This window comes from Stegostoma tigrinum, chromosome 10, assembly GCF_030684315.1.
Source record: "Stegostoma tigrinum isolate sSteTig4 chromosome 10, sSteTig4.hap1, whole genome shotgun sequence".
Lineage (NCBI taxonomy): Eukaryota > Metazoa > Chordata > Chondrichthyes > Orectolobiformes > Stegostomatidae > Stegostoma > Stegostoma tigrinum.
The window spans coordinates 17,493,813-17,509,903 of NC_081363.1; the positions used below are offsets into that span (position 1 = coordinate 17,493,813).

Consider the following 16,091-nt stretch of genomic DNA (forward strand, 5'->3'; position numbering starts at 1 on the left):
ATTATCGTGTATTTCTGTAGCCATGCTGAACCTCTAAAATAACTTGGGGCTAGTTTGGCAGCCTAATGGGTTTTATAAACCTTAGGATTATGTCTTAGGGTGAACTATTGTACTTGAAGGTCTGTTATAAACTTCTAGATTTGGGGAGTTTTCTTAAAGCTTAAGGGCATTTACTATGTCTTATTTTCATTTTACTTTGTTTTAGGCAGTTCTAAGAAGCCCTTGCATGGAGATGCATTGGTGGGAGGGTAGTTGAGGCATTATCAGAGACCCTGAATGAGTTTTGATCTTATTTTCTGAATTGCCTTATGAAATACCTACATTTCATCCCTGTGTTTCATTACAGCTGTTGGTGATGCAGTAAGTGAAGATGAGGTGGTATGTGAAATTGAAACCGATAAGGTTCGTAATGTTTCTGACTAGCCAATTTATTTTTTTCCCTTTTTAGTTTCTGAACTGATCGTGGTTGAAGTGATAAACTCCTGTGTAACTGCTGGTATTTATATAATAGATGCTTCCAGGATATCCCACCCCTATTACATTTTCCTTCCATGTGGCACTGTGTTACTCCAATGTTGATAGCCACTGTTTGAAAATTGTGATGACATGACACTTGCCCACTCTGTACAGTTCCTGCCACCCCCCGAAATATCAAGGTGAATGTCTGTAATACCAGAGACACCTGTCCCTTAATCTCATTGCTTTCGTAATCTCGTATAACCCATCTGTACAGCTGAGTCAGGTATGTTGCTGCACAGTGAACTCTCGCAGCACTACCAGATCAGTCATCACTCACTAGAATTAAAATCTGAATACGAATTGGAAAGTGAGATGCACCCTGAGGTCTTGAGCATTTCCTACCTTGTCTTGATTGTTTGGTGATCGGCCATTCCCTGTCTGCATGTCCTTAAACGGCAGGCAATATCCAGAAACATAATATCCATGCAACTCTCTGTTTCATGAATGCATCGCAGTGGTGCAAGTTGCTGCTCAAGCTCCAAATCCTGTAGCCATGTCAGTCACCAGTTTATGCCGCTTACTGCACTGCACTGAATTCAAGAAACATCCCGAAATTCCCCCACAATGGGACTGAAGCGCCCTGCCATTTCTTTCAGTTAACAGAATGAACCAAAGATTTAGACTATATAGAAAACCTCATCAGCTCCTCATCAATCTGCACCTTCTTTTGTGTAGATATCACATTTAATTATTTTCACATTGCACTTTGCTTCTGCTTCACATCACGTTCACGTCAACTTGGTTGACTCTTCAATACACCCTGAGCAATAAATACTGACCTAGACAGTGTTGCCCACATCCCATGAATGAATAAAAAGTTGCTGGATTTCTGAACTCAAATAATTTTCTATTTTCTCACCTAATTCACTCTGCTCTTGGAGCTCCACCTGTGTACTTGCTGTACTCAATGATGACATCACCCTTATAGCAGGATTCTAAGAATTCTCCAGTGTAAGTGCTAGACAACTTCTGTCTTGATAATTGATACTGATGGAAATTTCTCCTTCACAGGTACTCATTTTTGCACTCGCTGGGCTTCACCTTCGATGCTTATGTGAACCCTGTTGCACTCTTTTTATTTTAGTATCAAACACGTGACTGTCCATCTGCTTAAAACTCCTACTATCTAGTTAATTTAATAAGTCACTCCCAGATGGTGTATTACCTAAAGGTGGCCAGTGCCAGACTTCAGATGCATGCTGCTATAACCTTTTGGTTCAGATTGCTGAGCAGGGATTAGTAAAATTAGCTTGAATATGCCAAATTTCTTTTAATCTGCTTCATCACTGCTCCTTTTTCTTGCCCTTTTACAAGTTTTCATCAGTCACCCTTCTGGTTCAGTTAATTATCAGCCTGTATCTATTGTGCAATAATCGATTATTTCAGTCACCTCATTAGTTTGGGAACCAGAGTTCAATTTTATCTATAGAACAAAGAACAAAGAAACCTACAGCACAGGAACAGGCCCTTCGGCCCTCCAAGCCTGTGCCAATCAAGATCCTCTGTCTAACCTAGAAATGCTGTTATCTGGACAAAACACTTAACCATCCCATTTTCTGTCATAAGACTAATGCTAAATGCTTCTTGACAATTGCTACCTTAATTTCGTCATTGTGGACCTATTGGTACAAAGGTCAGTGTTGTTTCAGTGTTTTTGTTATTTGCAATTAATTTGCCATCTTTATATTGTTAACTCAATATGACAGTCACATTTGATCCATCTCCTGCATATGAAAGCAGTACTTTGACATTGACCATGAATCCAGTTGTTGAACCGGCCACATTGTTCCCTTCTGTGAACAGAAGCTTAAAATTACTCTCACATGACCTCAACGCTAGAAAGGAAGCATGGGAGTTCTTCAGTCACTGAAATACATGCTGCTAGGTTATAGCTTCTAAAGTTAATTCCTGTTTATTTCAGACATCAGTGCAGGTTCCTGCTCCATATGCTGGTATCATCGAGGAGCTCCTGGTACCTGATGGAGGTAAAGTGGAAGGAGGAACCCCTCTCTTCAAACTTAGGAAGGCAGAAGGTGGGTTTCTCTTTGTTTGCAGACCGACATTTGCACCAACATTTCAACCGTAAAAGTTCTCATCCTTGTTTTGACATTCCCTCCATAACTGAACTTACGTTTGTGATCTTAGACCCACAACTCTACAAATTATCTGTACTCCAAGTCTGGGCTCTTGAGGCTCCATGGCTGCCATTAGTGTTCATACCTTCAGTTGCAAAGATCCTGAGTTCTGGAATTCCCCACAACCACCACCACTGCTTTGCTTTCCTCCTTTGACACCTTCAAAACCTACGTTTCTTTGATCAGCTTTTGCACCTTAGGCAATTACGCTAGATGGTTAATGACAGAGTTTGCTTTTTAATGTTCTGTGAAGTCCTTGGAGTATTTCATTCGACATAAAGATGTGTTATATTTTGAAAATTGTTTTTGAGAAATGGCATCTTAAACTTCGGTAACATGGGTCTTTTTACCTGTTGTTTTTCCAGTTGGTGCTGCAAAACCTAAACCAGAAGCCCCTCCCATCCCCAAACCAGATACTACACCTCCACCACCTCCACCTCCAGCTGCAGCAGGTGCGATTCCTACCACAATGCCACCGGTGCCACCAGTAAATATGCAGGCCATTGATAGTAAACCAGGTGAGTAAAGTAAAAGAGTTTCACTTAAAAAGGCTGTATAATATCTCAAATGTCTCAAAACGTCACGTGTTGAATGCAAATGTGCTGATCATTTTGTGCACCAGAGAATCCCCCACACAGCCAAAATATAGGTTATTGATGGGATTGATCAATGGAGGAATGTTCAATAGGGTACAAGGGGATTCCTGCCATGTAAAAATCAGCCAGCAGGAATGTAGGTGGTTGCCTTTTCTGAGGGACAGCCGCTCCATGATGTTGCCCTCCTCCTGTGCTGCACAACCTAACTGCCTGGATATGCTTATATGCCCTCGTAAAGCTTGAACCCATAGTATTTCGACTCTGAGGTAATTGTGCTCTTGTGTCAGCGAAAATAGAACAATGGATTGTTATTAGTCTTGCATGTTCATCAATCCTTTTGCTGTAAGTGATATTTATAATGTTGTTTACAGTCCTAGATTTGTGATTTCTAACCACTGCATTTACTATCATTCTTGCTCTGTTTTGTGTGTGTAATGACTTGGATGGTAATCCTCTTGTTTTAAATTAGGTTTTGTCTGAGGCTTCTGCAAAATATAAGATGATGTGAATAGGATATAAGCTTTTCACATCCAGTTCCTAGCATTATCTCGCAGTCTGTTTTTATTCTAGTGTCAGCAGTGAAGCCTTCTGTTGGACACCTCACCCCAGCTGCAGATGTGGGGATGAAAGGTCTCAGATCTGAGCATAGGGTACGTATGAACTTGAAGTAGTAAATAATACCTTTTACAATCAAAATCTTTATAAATAAAAGTGGGGAGTTCTGCCCTTCATAGCAGAGGGGACTATTGTAAAAGCTGCTCTTGAATTCACTACTGCAGAAAATAGTTCATTGGCTTTTGAAGTTTCAAGGTAACAATACGCTGTAGTTTGATCTGTTAAATTTGATTCCATTTGCTGTGCTTGTGATCTTGAGTGGAACATGACAAAACGAAGCAAAACAAAGTTTGCCGTACATACTTGATTCTCACTTGGGCCTTGGCACCTGAAGATATGACTGCACCATTTTCTGGGCTGCTAGTGGTACTGGGTCTTGAAATTTAAAGCAGAGAAAAAGAAAGGTCTGAGTAGTGTAATATCCTTTGTTGGCTTTTTAGGAAAGGGGCTGGAAACTCTCAATCTGCCACGCTGTAAATGAGCATAAATTTGCACAATGCATAATTGAGTAATTACTGACTAATGATTTGTGTAATAATTTTTTTAAAAATTGGCATTTGGATGTGGAAACACGATTCACCATGATTTAACTCCAGTCATCTTGAATCCTCTTATTCGAACTTAAATATTAATGGGCAAATAGAATTATAGAATCCCCACTGTGTGGAAACAGACCATTCAGCCCAACAAGTCCACGCTGACCTTCCAAAAGGCATCCCACCCAGAACTATCCCTGTAACCCTACATTTCCCATGGGGAATGCACCTAACCTATACATCCTGAACACTGTGAGCAATTTAGCATGACTAATTCACCTAACTTGCACATCTTTAAACTGTGGGAGGAAACAAGAGCACCTGGCAGAAACCCACATGGACAAGTAGAGGTTGTGCAAACCCCAAACCGACATTCACCTGAGGTTGGAATTGACCCCCAGTCCCTGGCACTGAGGCAGCAGTGCTAACCTCTGAGCCACCGTGCCGCCCCACGGATATGACATAGGAAAGCACAAATATAGAAAGTTTGCAAGTTCCTTTCTATATACTTGCTTTGAACGCAACAGTTGGTGTTATTTTTTTCCTATTTGTTCACAACATATCAACATCACAGGCCAGACCTGCAGTTATTTCCCATTCCTTATTACCTAGGAGAGGAGGATGATGAGATGCCAACTCGAATGGCTGGAGTACTTGAGTGTAGGGGCACCCACAGTGCTATTAGGAAAGGAGTTCCAGTATTTGGATCCAGTAACATTGAAGCAATGGCAATATAGGGGTTTCACTTGAAGTATACGGCTTAGAGGGGAACTTGTAGGTAGTGATGTTTCCATGCATCTGCTGCCTTTGTCCTTCTAAGTGGTAATGGTTGTGGGTTTGTGAGATGTTGTTGAAAGAGGCTTGAAAGAGTAAGTTGCTGCAGTGCATCTTGTAGATGATGCACATCAATGCTGCATCATTGGTGAACGGAGTGAATGCTGAAGGTGATTGATAGGGTCAATCAGGTAGTCTGTTTTGTTCCCAATCCTTCCTATAATGTGGCAACTGTATCTGTACATGATATTCCAAAAGTGGCATAACTGAAGTTTTATACAGTTGCAACATAGCTTGCCAATTTTTATTGCTCAGTGCCATGACCAATGAAGACAATCATGTTATATACTGCCTTTCCCACCTTATCTGCTTGTGTTGTCACCCTCAGAAAGCTGTGGGATTTGCACTCCAAGATTCCTCTGTGTATCAGTACTCCTAAGGGTCCTGCCACTTTCTTATACTTTCCTCTTGCAGTTGTTGACTTGCTCGCTGAAATGGCTTGTTTACATTCCAATGTTTTGCCACCATGCTAGGTGACATCATCAGTGGAGCCTCTGATGAAGTGATGTTTCTACTCTGCTTGGAATTTATACTATTTTTGCCAAGACTTTAAAATTTTCTTTGCACTTGACCTCCAAAAATGCATTGTCAGGATTAAACTGCATCTGTAATTTCTCCACCCAACTTTCCAATCGATTTATAACCTGCTTTATCCTTTGACAACCTTCACTATCACAACTCTATTGATTTTTGTGTCTACAAACTTACTAATGAGACAACCAACACTTACATTCAAACAGAGACCCTGGCACTGATCCCTGCGGAACATCACTGGTCACAGACGTCCAGTTAGAAAACACCCCTCCAAAGCTATTAGTGTCTTATTTATAGAAAATTTGTTTCATCGTACTTACCAACTCACCATGCATGTGACTTCCCATGTGACTTCCATCTTAATAGAGCTGTAACAGCATGGTTACAGACCCTTCAGTCCAACTAATCCATGCTGACCAGATATCCTAGAATAAACTGGTCTCATTTGACAGCATTTGGCCCATATTCCTCTCAACCCTTCCTATTCATATACCCATCCAGATGCCTTTTAAATGATGTATTGTACCAGACTCTAACACTTTCTCTGGCAGCTCATTCCATACATGCACCACCATCTGCATGAAAAAAAATTGCCCCTTACGTCCCTTTTAAATCTTACCTCTCTCACCTTAAATCTATGCCCTCTAGTTTTGGACTCCTGGGTGAAAGACCTTGGCTATTCACCATATATACGCCCCTGATGACTTCTATAAGTCAGCTTCTGACGCTCTAGGGAAGCCAACCACAACTTATTCAGCCTCTCCCTAATGCTCAAACTCTCCAACCCTGGCAATATCCTTGCAAATCCTTTTTGAACCCTTGCAAGTTTCACAACATCTTTGATGTAGCAAGGAGATCAGAATTACTTGCAGTACTCCAAAAGTGGCCTAACCAATATCCTGCACAGTTGCAGCATGACATCCCAACTCCTATACTCAATGCACTGACCAATAAAGGCAAATGCATCAAATGTCTCCTTTGCTATCCTGGCCACCTGCGAATCGACTTTCAAGGAACGATGAATCTGCTCTCCAAGGTCTCCTTGTTCAACAACACTCTCCAGGACGTCACTAAGTATAAAAGTCCTGCCCTGATTTGTCTTTCCAAAATGCAGCACCTTACACTTATCCAAATTAAACTCCATCAGCCACTCCTCAGCCCATCATCCCATCTGATCAAGGTCCTGTTATACTCTCAGGTAACCTTCTTGGCTGTCCACTACACCAGCAATTTTAGTGTCATCTGCAAATTTACTAACCATACGTTCTATGTTCACGTCCAAATCACTTATATAAATGATTAAAAAGCAGTGGACACAGCACTGTCATGAAAGATACAATGTGTTCTCCCAATATTGATCTCACTATGGCCCTCATCACTCAGACCCCCATAAGATTCACTCCCTGGCTGTGTGGCTCTTTCAAGATTCATCCTTAGTGTCTCCACCAGTCCTCACAACACCATCACAGTGAGTGGTGCTTATGGCACTCCATCAGACCCTTTCAGACCCAGATATACAACAGCCATTGCTGTAATTTTGGAAAAAAAACTATTTCATTCAAAATGAACTGTCAGCACGCCCACACCTTCTTACTGGAGACATGTTGATACGTATTTTCTAAATTCTGTGAATAAGATTACTGAAACAATTGAAACAGCAAAACTAGAAAGATCTGATGTTGCTAACGGAGCTTATTTGATTTATTGTCCACTGGTTTCAATGGATGGCATATTAGGTAGACTCTTCCACAGATGCATTCTCCTACAACTCACTTTTTCCATTTTTTGCTGTGCTCAAGTTCAGGACCAGGCAAATCAATCTCTTTTATGTTGTTTGTGTTCTGAGATGGATACAAGAAAATGTATGGTTTATTATACCTTTAAAAGAAGACCCTGTTCTTTGTTTCATAAAAGAGAACCGGCTGCCTATTTACTTTAAAGATTAAAAAAACCTACAACATTAATTTTCATACAAAATGCAATTTTGATGCTATAATGAAAATTGTCTTCATTGACTTTATTCTGTACTTGACAGATATGACACTAGAGACTCATCGTCAGTGATTCTTCTTAATGTAGCTTAGCTTTCAGTTCTTTGTTCCCAAGCATACTTTCAACCTGAAAAGCTGCTACAATAATTATGTAAAGAACTACAAAGGTTTAATGCAAAGTTCTGTCAACTTAGTGCACATATAGAATAATAATGAGGACACCCTGCTGGAAATTAAATCAGTGTTACTTTCAAGTCCTTCCATTAATACACTAGGAGCCAATTGGTGGATGAGAATATTACACCTATGAAAATGTGTGATTATTTGTTAAATTCAGATGATCTGGCATCATCTGTACACAATGCTAATTGATGTTCATCAAAGACCCAACATGTTTGAACTAGAGCATTGCAGTAAATATAAAGGTTACACTTTTGAAATTACTGCTTCTGGATCAACCTACCATGAAGGACCTTGTCAAATGCTTTAAGTCCACATCGACAACATCCACTGCCCTATCCTCCTCAATCATCTTCAGTACTTTCTCAAAAAACTCAAATTTGTGACACAAGACCTCCTGTGCATAAAGCTATGCTGTCTATTCCTAGTAAGTCTATTATTTTCCAAATTTGTGTAAATCCTGTCCCTAAGAAGAATCTCTGATAATTACTCTGCCATTGATGTAAGGCTCGCTGCCCTATAATTTTGTGGATGATCCCAGTTGCCTTTGTTAAACAAATGAACAACCTTAGCTGTTCTCCAGTCTTCTGGCAGCTTATCTGCAGCTAAACAAGAACTAAAGATCTCTGTCAAGGCACAGGCAATCTCTTCCCTTGCTGCCTCCAATGTCTGGGGATAGATACCATCAGGCCCTGCGGACTTATCTACGTTAGTATTCTTCAAGACACCCAGCACCTTCTCCTTTTTTGTGCTTGGACTTAAATGATTGACCTCCAACAGCCACAACCTTCCTTCTTGGTGCTTGGTTTCAGTTCAACCAGTAGGGCATTGTCCTCCTGATTCCCATTATCTACACTTTTGCTAGTGCTCCTTGATGCTATAGTCAGTCAGTTGTATCACCTTCCCTCTGGAGTTCATGTTCGGACCAAGACAATATTGAGAACTAGAGCTGAGTCTCCCTGGTGAACCCCAATCTGAGCTTCAGTGCACAGATTATTGTTGAGTAAGTGCCACTTACTAGCGTGATTGATGGCCACTTCTATCGTTTTGTTGATCAAGAGTAGACTGGCACCAATAATTGTCTGCATTGAATTTGTCCTGCATTTTGTAGACAGGACATCATTGAGAAATCTCCCACATTGTCAGGTAGGTTAATTATCTTTACTGGATCATATTTGCAAAGGGCATGGCTAATTCTGAAGCCAAGCCTTCAGTATTATTGCTGGAATGTTGTCAGCGCCCATTGCCTTTGTGTCATAGAATCCCTACAGTGTGGAAACAGGCCTTTTGGCCTAACAAGTCCACACTGACCCTCCCATCCAGACCCATCCCTATAACCGACCTAATCTACACCACGGGGCAATTTAGCATGGCCAGTTCATCTAGCCTTCACATCTTTGGACTGTGGGATGAAACCGGAGCACCCGGAGGAAACCCCCACAGACGTGAGGAGACTGTACAAACTCCACACAGACAGTTGCCTGAGGATGGAATTGAACCTGGGTCCCTGGTGCTGTGAGGCATCAGTGCTAACCACGGAGCCACCGTACTGCTCAAGTAGTATCAAGTACCTTTGCACATCTTTAGCTATTTTGTGGGGTGAAACAAACTAGTTAAGGACTGGCTTTTATGATACTGGGGACCAATGGAGGGCGCCAAAATGGATCATCCCTGCAGCACATCTGGCTGAGAAAAGAAGCAAATACTTCACCCTTGTTTTTTGCACTGATTTGGTGGATTCCTCTCTCATTGTGTGTGAACAACCACCCCCAGTGAGTGGTAAATTGTCCACCTTCACAAATGGATGTAGCAGGACTGTAGAGCTGAGAAGGGATCTGTTGGGAGTGGAATTCCTTTACCTTGTCCATTGTATAGCTTCAGCTTATTGCATATTGCTTGCTGCTTAGCATACAAATAGTCTTGTGTTGTCATGTAACTGTTTTCTCACCTCATTTTTAGGTATGCTTAGCATTGCTCTTGTCACATCCACCTGTTCTCATAGCAAGGTTTGATGGTAATGGTAGAGTTGGATATATGGTGTGCTATGAGGGTACTCATTGACCATAATTCTGCTGCTAATGGTCTACAGTGCCTCATGAATACCCAGTTTTGAGTTGCTAAATCTGTTCAAAATCTGTCCCATTTAGAATGGTGGTAGTGCCACACAACGTAGAGTGTATCCTCAATGTGAGGATGTGGCTTAGCCTCTACAATGGCTGTGTGCATTGGTCATTCTTACCTATTATGCCATGGTCAGATGCAACTGCAGCAGACTTAGTCAAGCAGCTAGGTCCTTAAGGACTGAGCTAGTTCAATCAGTCATGATGCTACTGAGCCACTCTTGGTGATGCATATTTGAATTCCACCACCGGATTCCATTCTGTGCCCTTGTCACCTTTAGTAATTCCTCTAAATGATCATCACCTGAAGGAGAGGTCTGTAGGGGGTAATTAGCTGAAAATTTCCTTGCCCATGCTTGAAATGATGCCAGGAAAATTCATGGATTTCAAGTTAATGCTAAGGACTCCCAGAATTACTCCCTCCCAGCCTAATGCCAATGTGCTGCTGTCACTGGGATGCTGATCATGGCACACTGTAAGTTATGATTCCTGCAACGTGATTGTCAGAATATTATTTGAGTATTGTCTGGGGCAGCGCTGTCTGTTAATAAGGAGAGCTTTACAAGGTTGTCATTTCTGGTGCCTAGGTCAATGGCAGGTGGTCTGCTTGGTTTCATTCCTTCCTCCGGGCGTAGTAGCTTACCTGGCCAATTATTTGTTTGTTCAAATGAATTGTCATTTATTTAAGTCATGTTATGAACCAAGAGTCATAATTAGGCCAGATCAGGTAAGGGTGACAGATTTCGTTCCTTAAACTGCATTAATGAACCAGGTGAATCTTCACAACAGTTGACAGTGGTCAAATGATCATCAGGCTAGTTTTTAAAATTCAGCTGTTGGGATTTGAACACGTGCCCAGAATACTAGCCTGGTGTTTTGCTTTACCAGATCGGTGACTTTATCAGTCTGCTGCTGCCTCTCCTGGTCCAGTAGTCAAGTTTTGATTCTCTATCAGCATGACCCTATCTTGGTATTTTTATTTGTCATTTTAGAGGATATCTTACTTCGATAAAGGAAAATTTATGATATACAGCAATTCTTTGCAAGCTGTCTACAGCAATCTTGTTCTTGTATATTTTATAATTTATTATTGTCCTTCAACAAGAGGCACTATGTATGTATTGTATTTAACTTGAAAATTAATCTTCTGTAAAAAAGAATAATTTTGTAATTGACTTCTAAATGTTTAGGTTAAAATGAACAGAATGCGACTTCGAATTGCACAGCGGCTAAAGGAGGCCCAGAATACTTGTGCCATGCTGACTACCTTCAATGAAATTGACATGAGGTAACTGTTACACTGAGCACAATTGGAGATATTTAATACAAAAATGTTAGCTCAGTCTTTGTTTTATGTGCTTTTGGTTGGTCATCAGGAAACTTTGAATACAAAACTACACTGTTAAACATATTCTAGCTTAAGTTTAGATACCAAAACCTATACTGGGTTGGAGTCTGTTACAAGATCTGAAATGGAATGAAGTGTTCCCATCCATTTCCATTCAGATTGGGTGATCAGTTCATATTGACTTGTATGCTAGCATTAGTAAGAACTGACTAAATTTGTTTATTCTTTGCTTTGCTTTGAAATGAGATGCAGAAAACATGTTGCATTCATTAGGAATGGGAGGCATAAAGGACATATCTAAGAAATGGCTTAACTTTTTCTAGGTGTTTCATATTAGCAACTCAGACGAAAAATTCAGATAGCATACCCTAGTGTTGTCTGTAAGTAGCCGGCTATGCTAGAAAGTCCATCCTGGAGTGAGTCCTTCCCTAAAGTGGGGTACAATGGAGTTGGTTACACAGTGCATGAGTAATCACTGCCACAAACAAACATCCCTTAACTTCAGAGCACCACAAAGTGGTCCACCATCACACTTCATCCCCACGTCCTGTTCTATATGTTGAATTTGCTACATCCTCCTTTTTCCTCTTCTTTCCCGGTACTGTCCCTAACATTATCTCTTCTGAATTGATCACACAGCTCTTGTGGCAACCTTCAAAACTAAGAAGAGAAATGGTTTACAGGGCAGAATGTTAGCTTTTAAATTCACAGTAAGGAAGGCTACATCTTAGACTATTATTAGGCAATTTCTTTCCAAATACAATTTAAGCTCTTTGGCAAACTGAAACATCATCTCCACTTAAAGACAAAGTCATGTAAATATTTGTGTCTAATGTGTTTTTGTTGTAAGATGGACAGACTGCACGGTATTAATTTAAGGGAAAATATTTGTCTCTTGTGCTGGAAATGATGCTTTTAGCATTTCGTTTAGGGGACTAATATGCCAGTTTTGGTTTACAGCTCTTCAGGATAGTGTTGTGAGCTGTAATAATACCTTTTTAAACAGATTAGCGAAGAATGCACTTTACAAGACTGACATCTGCCTGGAGACTGAAGAGAAGGAGGGAAGAGATGGGGGGAGAGATAAACCCTCCAGGGAGAAGGTTGGTCTTTGAATGAAAGCAGTTTAATGATGAGGCAATGAAATTTTGATATAGTTAGACTAGAAGATTTTATCATTCCTGGCTCCTTTTCTTGTGTTCTTGCATCTTGGGGATGCATAATGGTGTTAGGGAAGTAATCCTAGAGTTATTGAGCTTAAGTGCAGGAAAACAAACAGGGTTAAGGGGAAAACACAGAAATAGACACCTTTTTTATCAGGTCAGTGAACCACAGTATCCATTTTCACTCGCCTTTTAACTGTTTCACTGCAAGTTTTGCTTGAAAGATGATTGTCATTTTAACTATTGCAGTATCTATATCTCTAGAGGATTTCATTAAATAGCTTAAGATTGCAGTTTAGTGATGGACAATTGAAGATTTTTTCCATTTTTGATGCCAAATGTGCATATTAATTTCTCCAGTTGTAATATGTCTAATCTTTCTACAACATGAGTAAAGGGAGACTGAAATCGTATTTTTAGTTCATCATTTTGCTTTTACTTTTGTATTTCTGTTTTCCCTCTGGAGAAATTTTGCAAAAAAAAATGCAAGTTATAATTGGGATTTAAGTATTGCATGGGTACAACCAAGATGGATAGTTGGTGAGGAGCGTGGGCCGTGAGAGTGAATATCATTAGGATTGCATTTGACCCTGGTAAATAGGCCATCTTAGTGAAGGCACTCCTTCCACCTCTGTAATATCACCTGATTTCAATCTTCTCTCTGTTTATCTGCTACCTTGATCATGTCTTTGTTACTTCTAGACTCGACAATTCTAGTGCACTCCTGTCTGTCCTCCCACACTCTAACTACTGTAAACTCAAGGTCATCTAAACTCTGTTTACTATGACTTGACTTGCAAGTCTCATTCCCTCTTCACCCCTGTGCTAGCTGACCTTTTAATATTTCTGGTCAAACAATTTCTTAGCTAAGAAATTCCCCTTGATTTCAAATTCTTCCATGGTCCACTCTTGTTATCTTTTATAATCTTGAGCAGCACTGTATCTTCTCAGTGTCTGCTCCCCTTTTAATTCTGGTCTTTTGTGCATTTCCTATTTAATTGTTCCACCACTTACTTGCCTAGATCCCAATCTCTGGTATATTCTTCCTACACCTCTGCACTTTTCTAAATGCGTAATATTTGTAAATATAAATATGTAATATTCATTCTGTGGCAAAATACTATTTCCTTTTTTTTCCTCCCACACTCCCCTTCCCCAACTTCTATTTTTTGCCTTCCCCCTTCATCGTGAGACTATAAGCTTGCAAAAGAACTAGTAATACCACTAAGAGGTAGCCTGAAGCATTTAACTGAAGCTGCTTCCAGAAAAGTTGCATATCACATTTGGGTTAGTTGATCTTTGCTTTTCAAGCAATTTTGTCAGAAAAAAAACACTTCTTAATAACCTGTTCTTGTCTTGTTCTGCCTCGTACAGTTTCCACCCATCAGAAGTGCTCCATGCTTGTAGTTTAATCCCTTGGATTTGTATATGACAAACAGTGCTTGTTCATTAACTACGGCTGTCATGGAGCATCTTTGTCCAGTGACTATAGATGGCGCTTTTTATAATTGTGTTCAGATTCGTCAGAGCAAGCAAACTTAGCCTTACTAATACACTTTGCAAACATCCAGTTACACTATAAGATTAATGTTAAAAGATTTTTAAAACTTCCAGATAATAGATCCATTTGGTTTGTGGTGACTGCAAAAGAAACATTTTCTATTGGTTAAAGTATGAATTTTCCTGTTTATCACTTGTTTGCATGTTAGGAAATGTCTCATTCTGTGTGGAGTTGATTGGTACAGTTGACTTTACAATGTGTAATGCTCTGTGCTCGTTATGATCACCTGGCAATGTGAATTTGATTAATCAACTCTCCAGCGTTTTGAATCAAATCATGTACGTTTCATGCATGAAGATTCAAACCAGACATGTCCAAGTCCTTTTGCCATTTCAATAAGCGTACACTAAATTCCGCCAATGTACATGTGAATGTTATGGGGATTTGTAAATTGAGCCAAAATTTGGAACACAAAGTTATCTGTTGACTTCTCTCCAAAAATTAACTTGTGGAAAATACAAGATAACTTGAAATTAGTTGTTTCCACACAATATGGGCAGATTGAACTTCTTTAAATTCTCTGTAAACCTTTTGAATTCCTTGGTGAGATGGAGTATTCCTGTGAAGTGTGTTGTAGACATTAGTTGGGGAAATGAGCAGATATATATCAGAAAAAATTTAATTGCAGGTTCTCCTTATGAGGGGGAAGTTGCTCAGTCTGGGTTTGTTTACACTGGAGTTCAGAAGAATGAGTAGTGTCTTGAAGTATACAAGATCCCGAATGGTCTTGGCAATAAGGATCTTGATGTTTACTCTTGTAGGTAACTCCTGAAATAGCGGGCACTGTCAAGTTAGGGGTGGATCTTTAGGATGCAGCGAAATGGGGAGAAGTTTCTTTTCAGTATTGTATGACATTGGAATTCTAACTTGAAGGTGGCAGCAGATGGATCATTTTAAGGCAGTGGTGAATAAATTTTTGAGGCAAAATGGGAATATGGAATTCAAAGCATGAACAAATCAATCATGGTCTTATTGGATGGAGGAGCAGACAAAGGAGACCACATTTCATCGTACTTCTAGTCTGTGCATTCATAACCTTTCTTTAAATAGAGCCATTATAATCTAAACAATACAGTTTGAAGGGACTGCAGGAATTTAAGCTGTGCTTGCTTACACATCTTTAAAGTGGCAGGACAAATTGGTAAGACCATTTAAAAATATGAGGTTTTTGGCCCTATAAGTGGAGGCATAGAATTCAATACCAAGGAAGTTATGCTGAGTCTTCATAAATTGCTGGTTCATCCTCAAATGCAGTTTTGTATACAATTCCGGGCACAACAGATGTCGAGGCTTTGGAAAGAGTGGAAAAGAAATCTATCAGACCAAACCATGGATAAGGACCTCCAGTTATATAATAAGGAATCTGAGATGGCTCATCGAAAGACAGAGAAGATTAAAAAAAGATTTTAATAGATGTTGACGTTATGAAGGAATTTGATAAAGTAAATAAGGGAAACTGTTTCCATTGTTTGGCGATTGGTAACCACTGACCACTGATTTAAGATGATTGACAGAAAAACCATACAAGCATAAATTTTTTTTACAAAGTTGGAAACAGGAATGCGTTAACCGAAATTTTATTCAAAACTAGCTATCAAAATGGATGTTGGAATGTTTTGCAGACCTATGGGGACAGCGTGGGACTCATTTGAATGGTTCTATCAAAGAGTCAACAGAGTCACAGAAGACTGATGGCAGCCCCCTTTACCGTATGATTTCTGTAGTAATCTCTGGGGTGATGTTCAAACTGAAGTTGTAGATCATTTTCAGGATTGACACACTTCTTAAGCTGTTGGTGAAAGCCATGGTCTCTAACTCCAACTTCAGTTAATTGCAGATGCTGTAATTCATCATTGCTGGCCAAGAGCTTGTGCACTTTGTTGGATTTCTTGACTTACCTCCATCCCTATCAAGGAAGAACTTGACTTTCAAAGAATTGTGGAAAAATTAATTTCAAGT

General features: G+C 39.9%; 1 protein-coding gene across 1 annotated transcript in view; it reads left to right on the forward strand.

The window, feature by feature from the left end:
* The window catches only part of dlst (dihydrolipoamide S-succinyltransferase), a 56,419-nt gene that overhangs the window by 24,844 nt on the left and 15,484 nt on the right, over positions 1-16,091 (forward strand). The window contains exons 6-10 of the mRNA XM_048537703.2: positions 347-402; positions 2,441-2,552; positions 3,020-3,172; positions 3,821-3,900; positions 11,251-11,348. Coding sequence (XP_048393660.2) covers positions 347-402; positions 2,441-2,552; positions 3,020-3,172; positions 3,821-3,900; positions 11,251-11,348 — 499 coding nt within the window. The remainder of the gene's footprint in view (positions 1-346; positions 403-2,440; positions 2,553-3,019; positions 3,173-3,820; positions 3,901-11,250; positions 11,349-16,091) is intronic.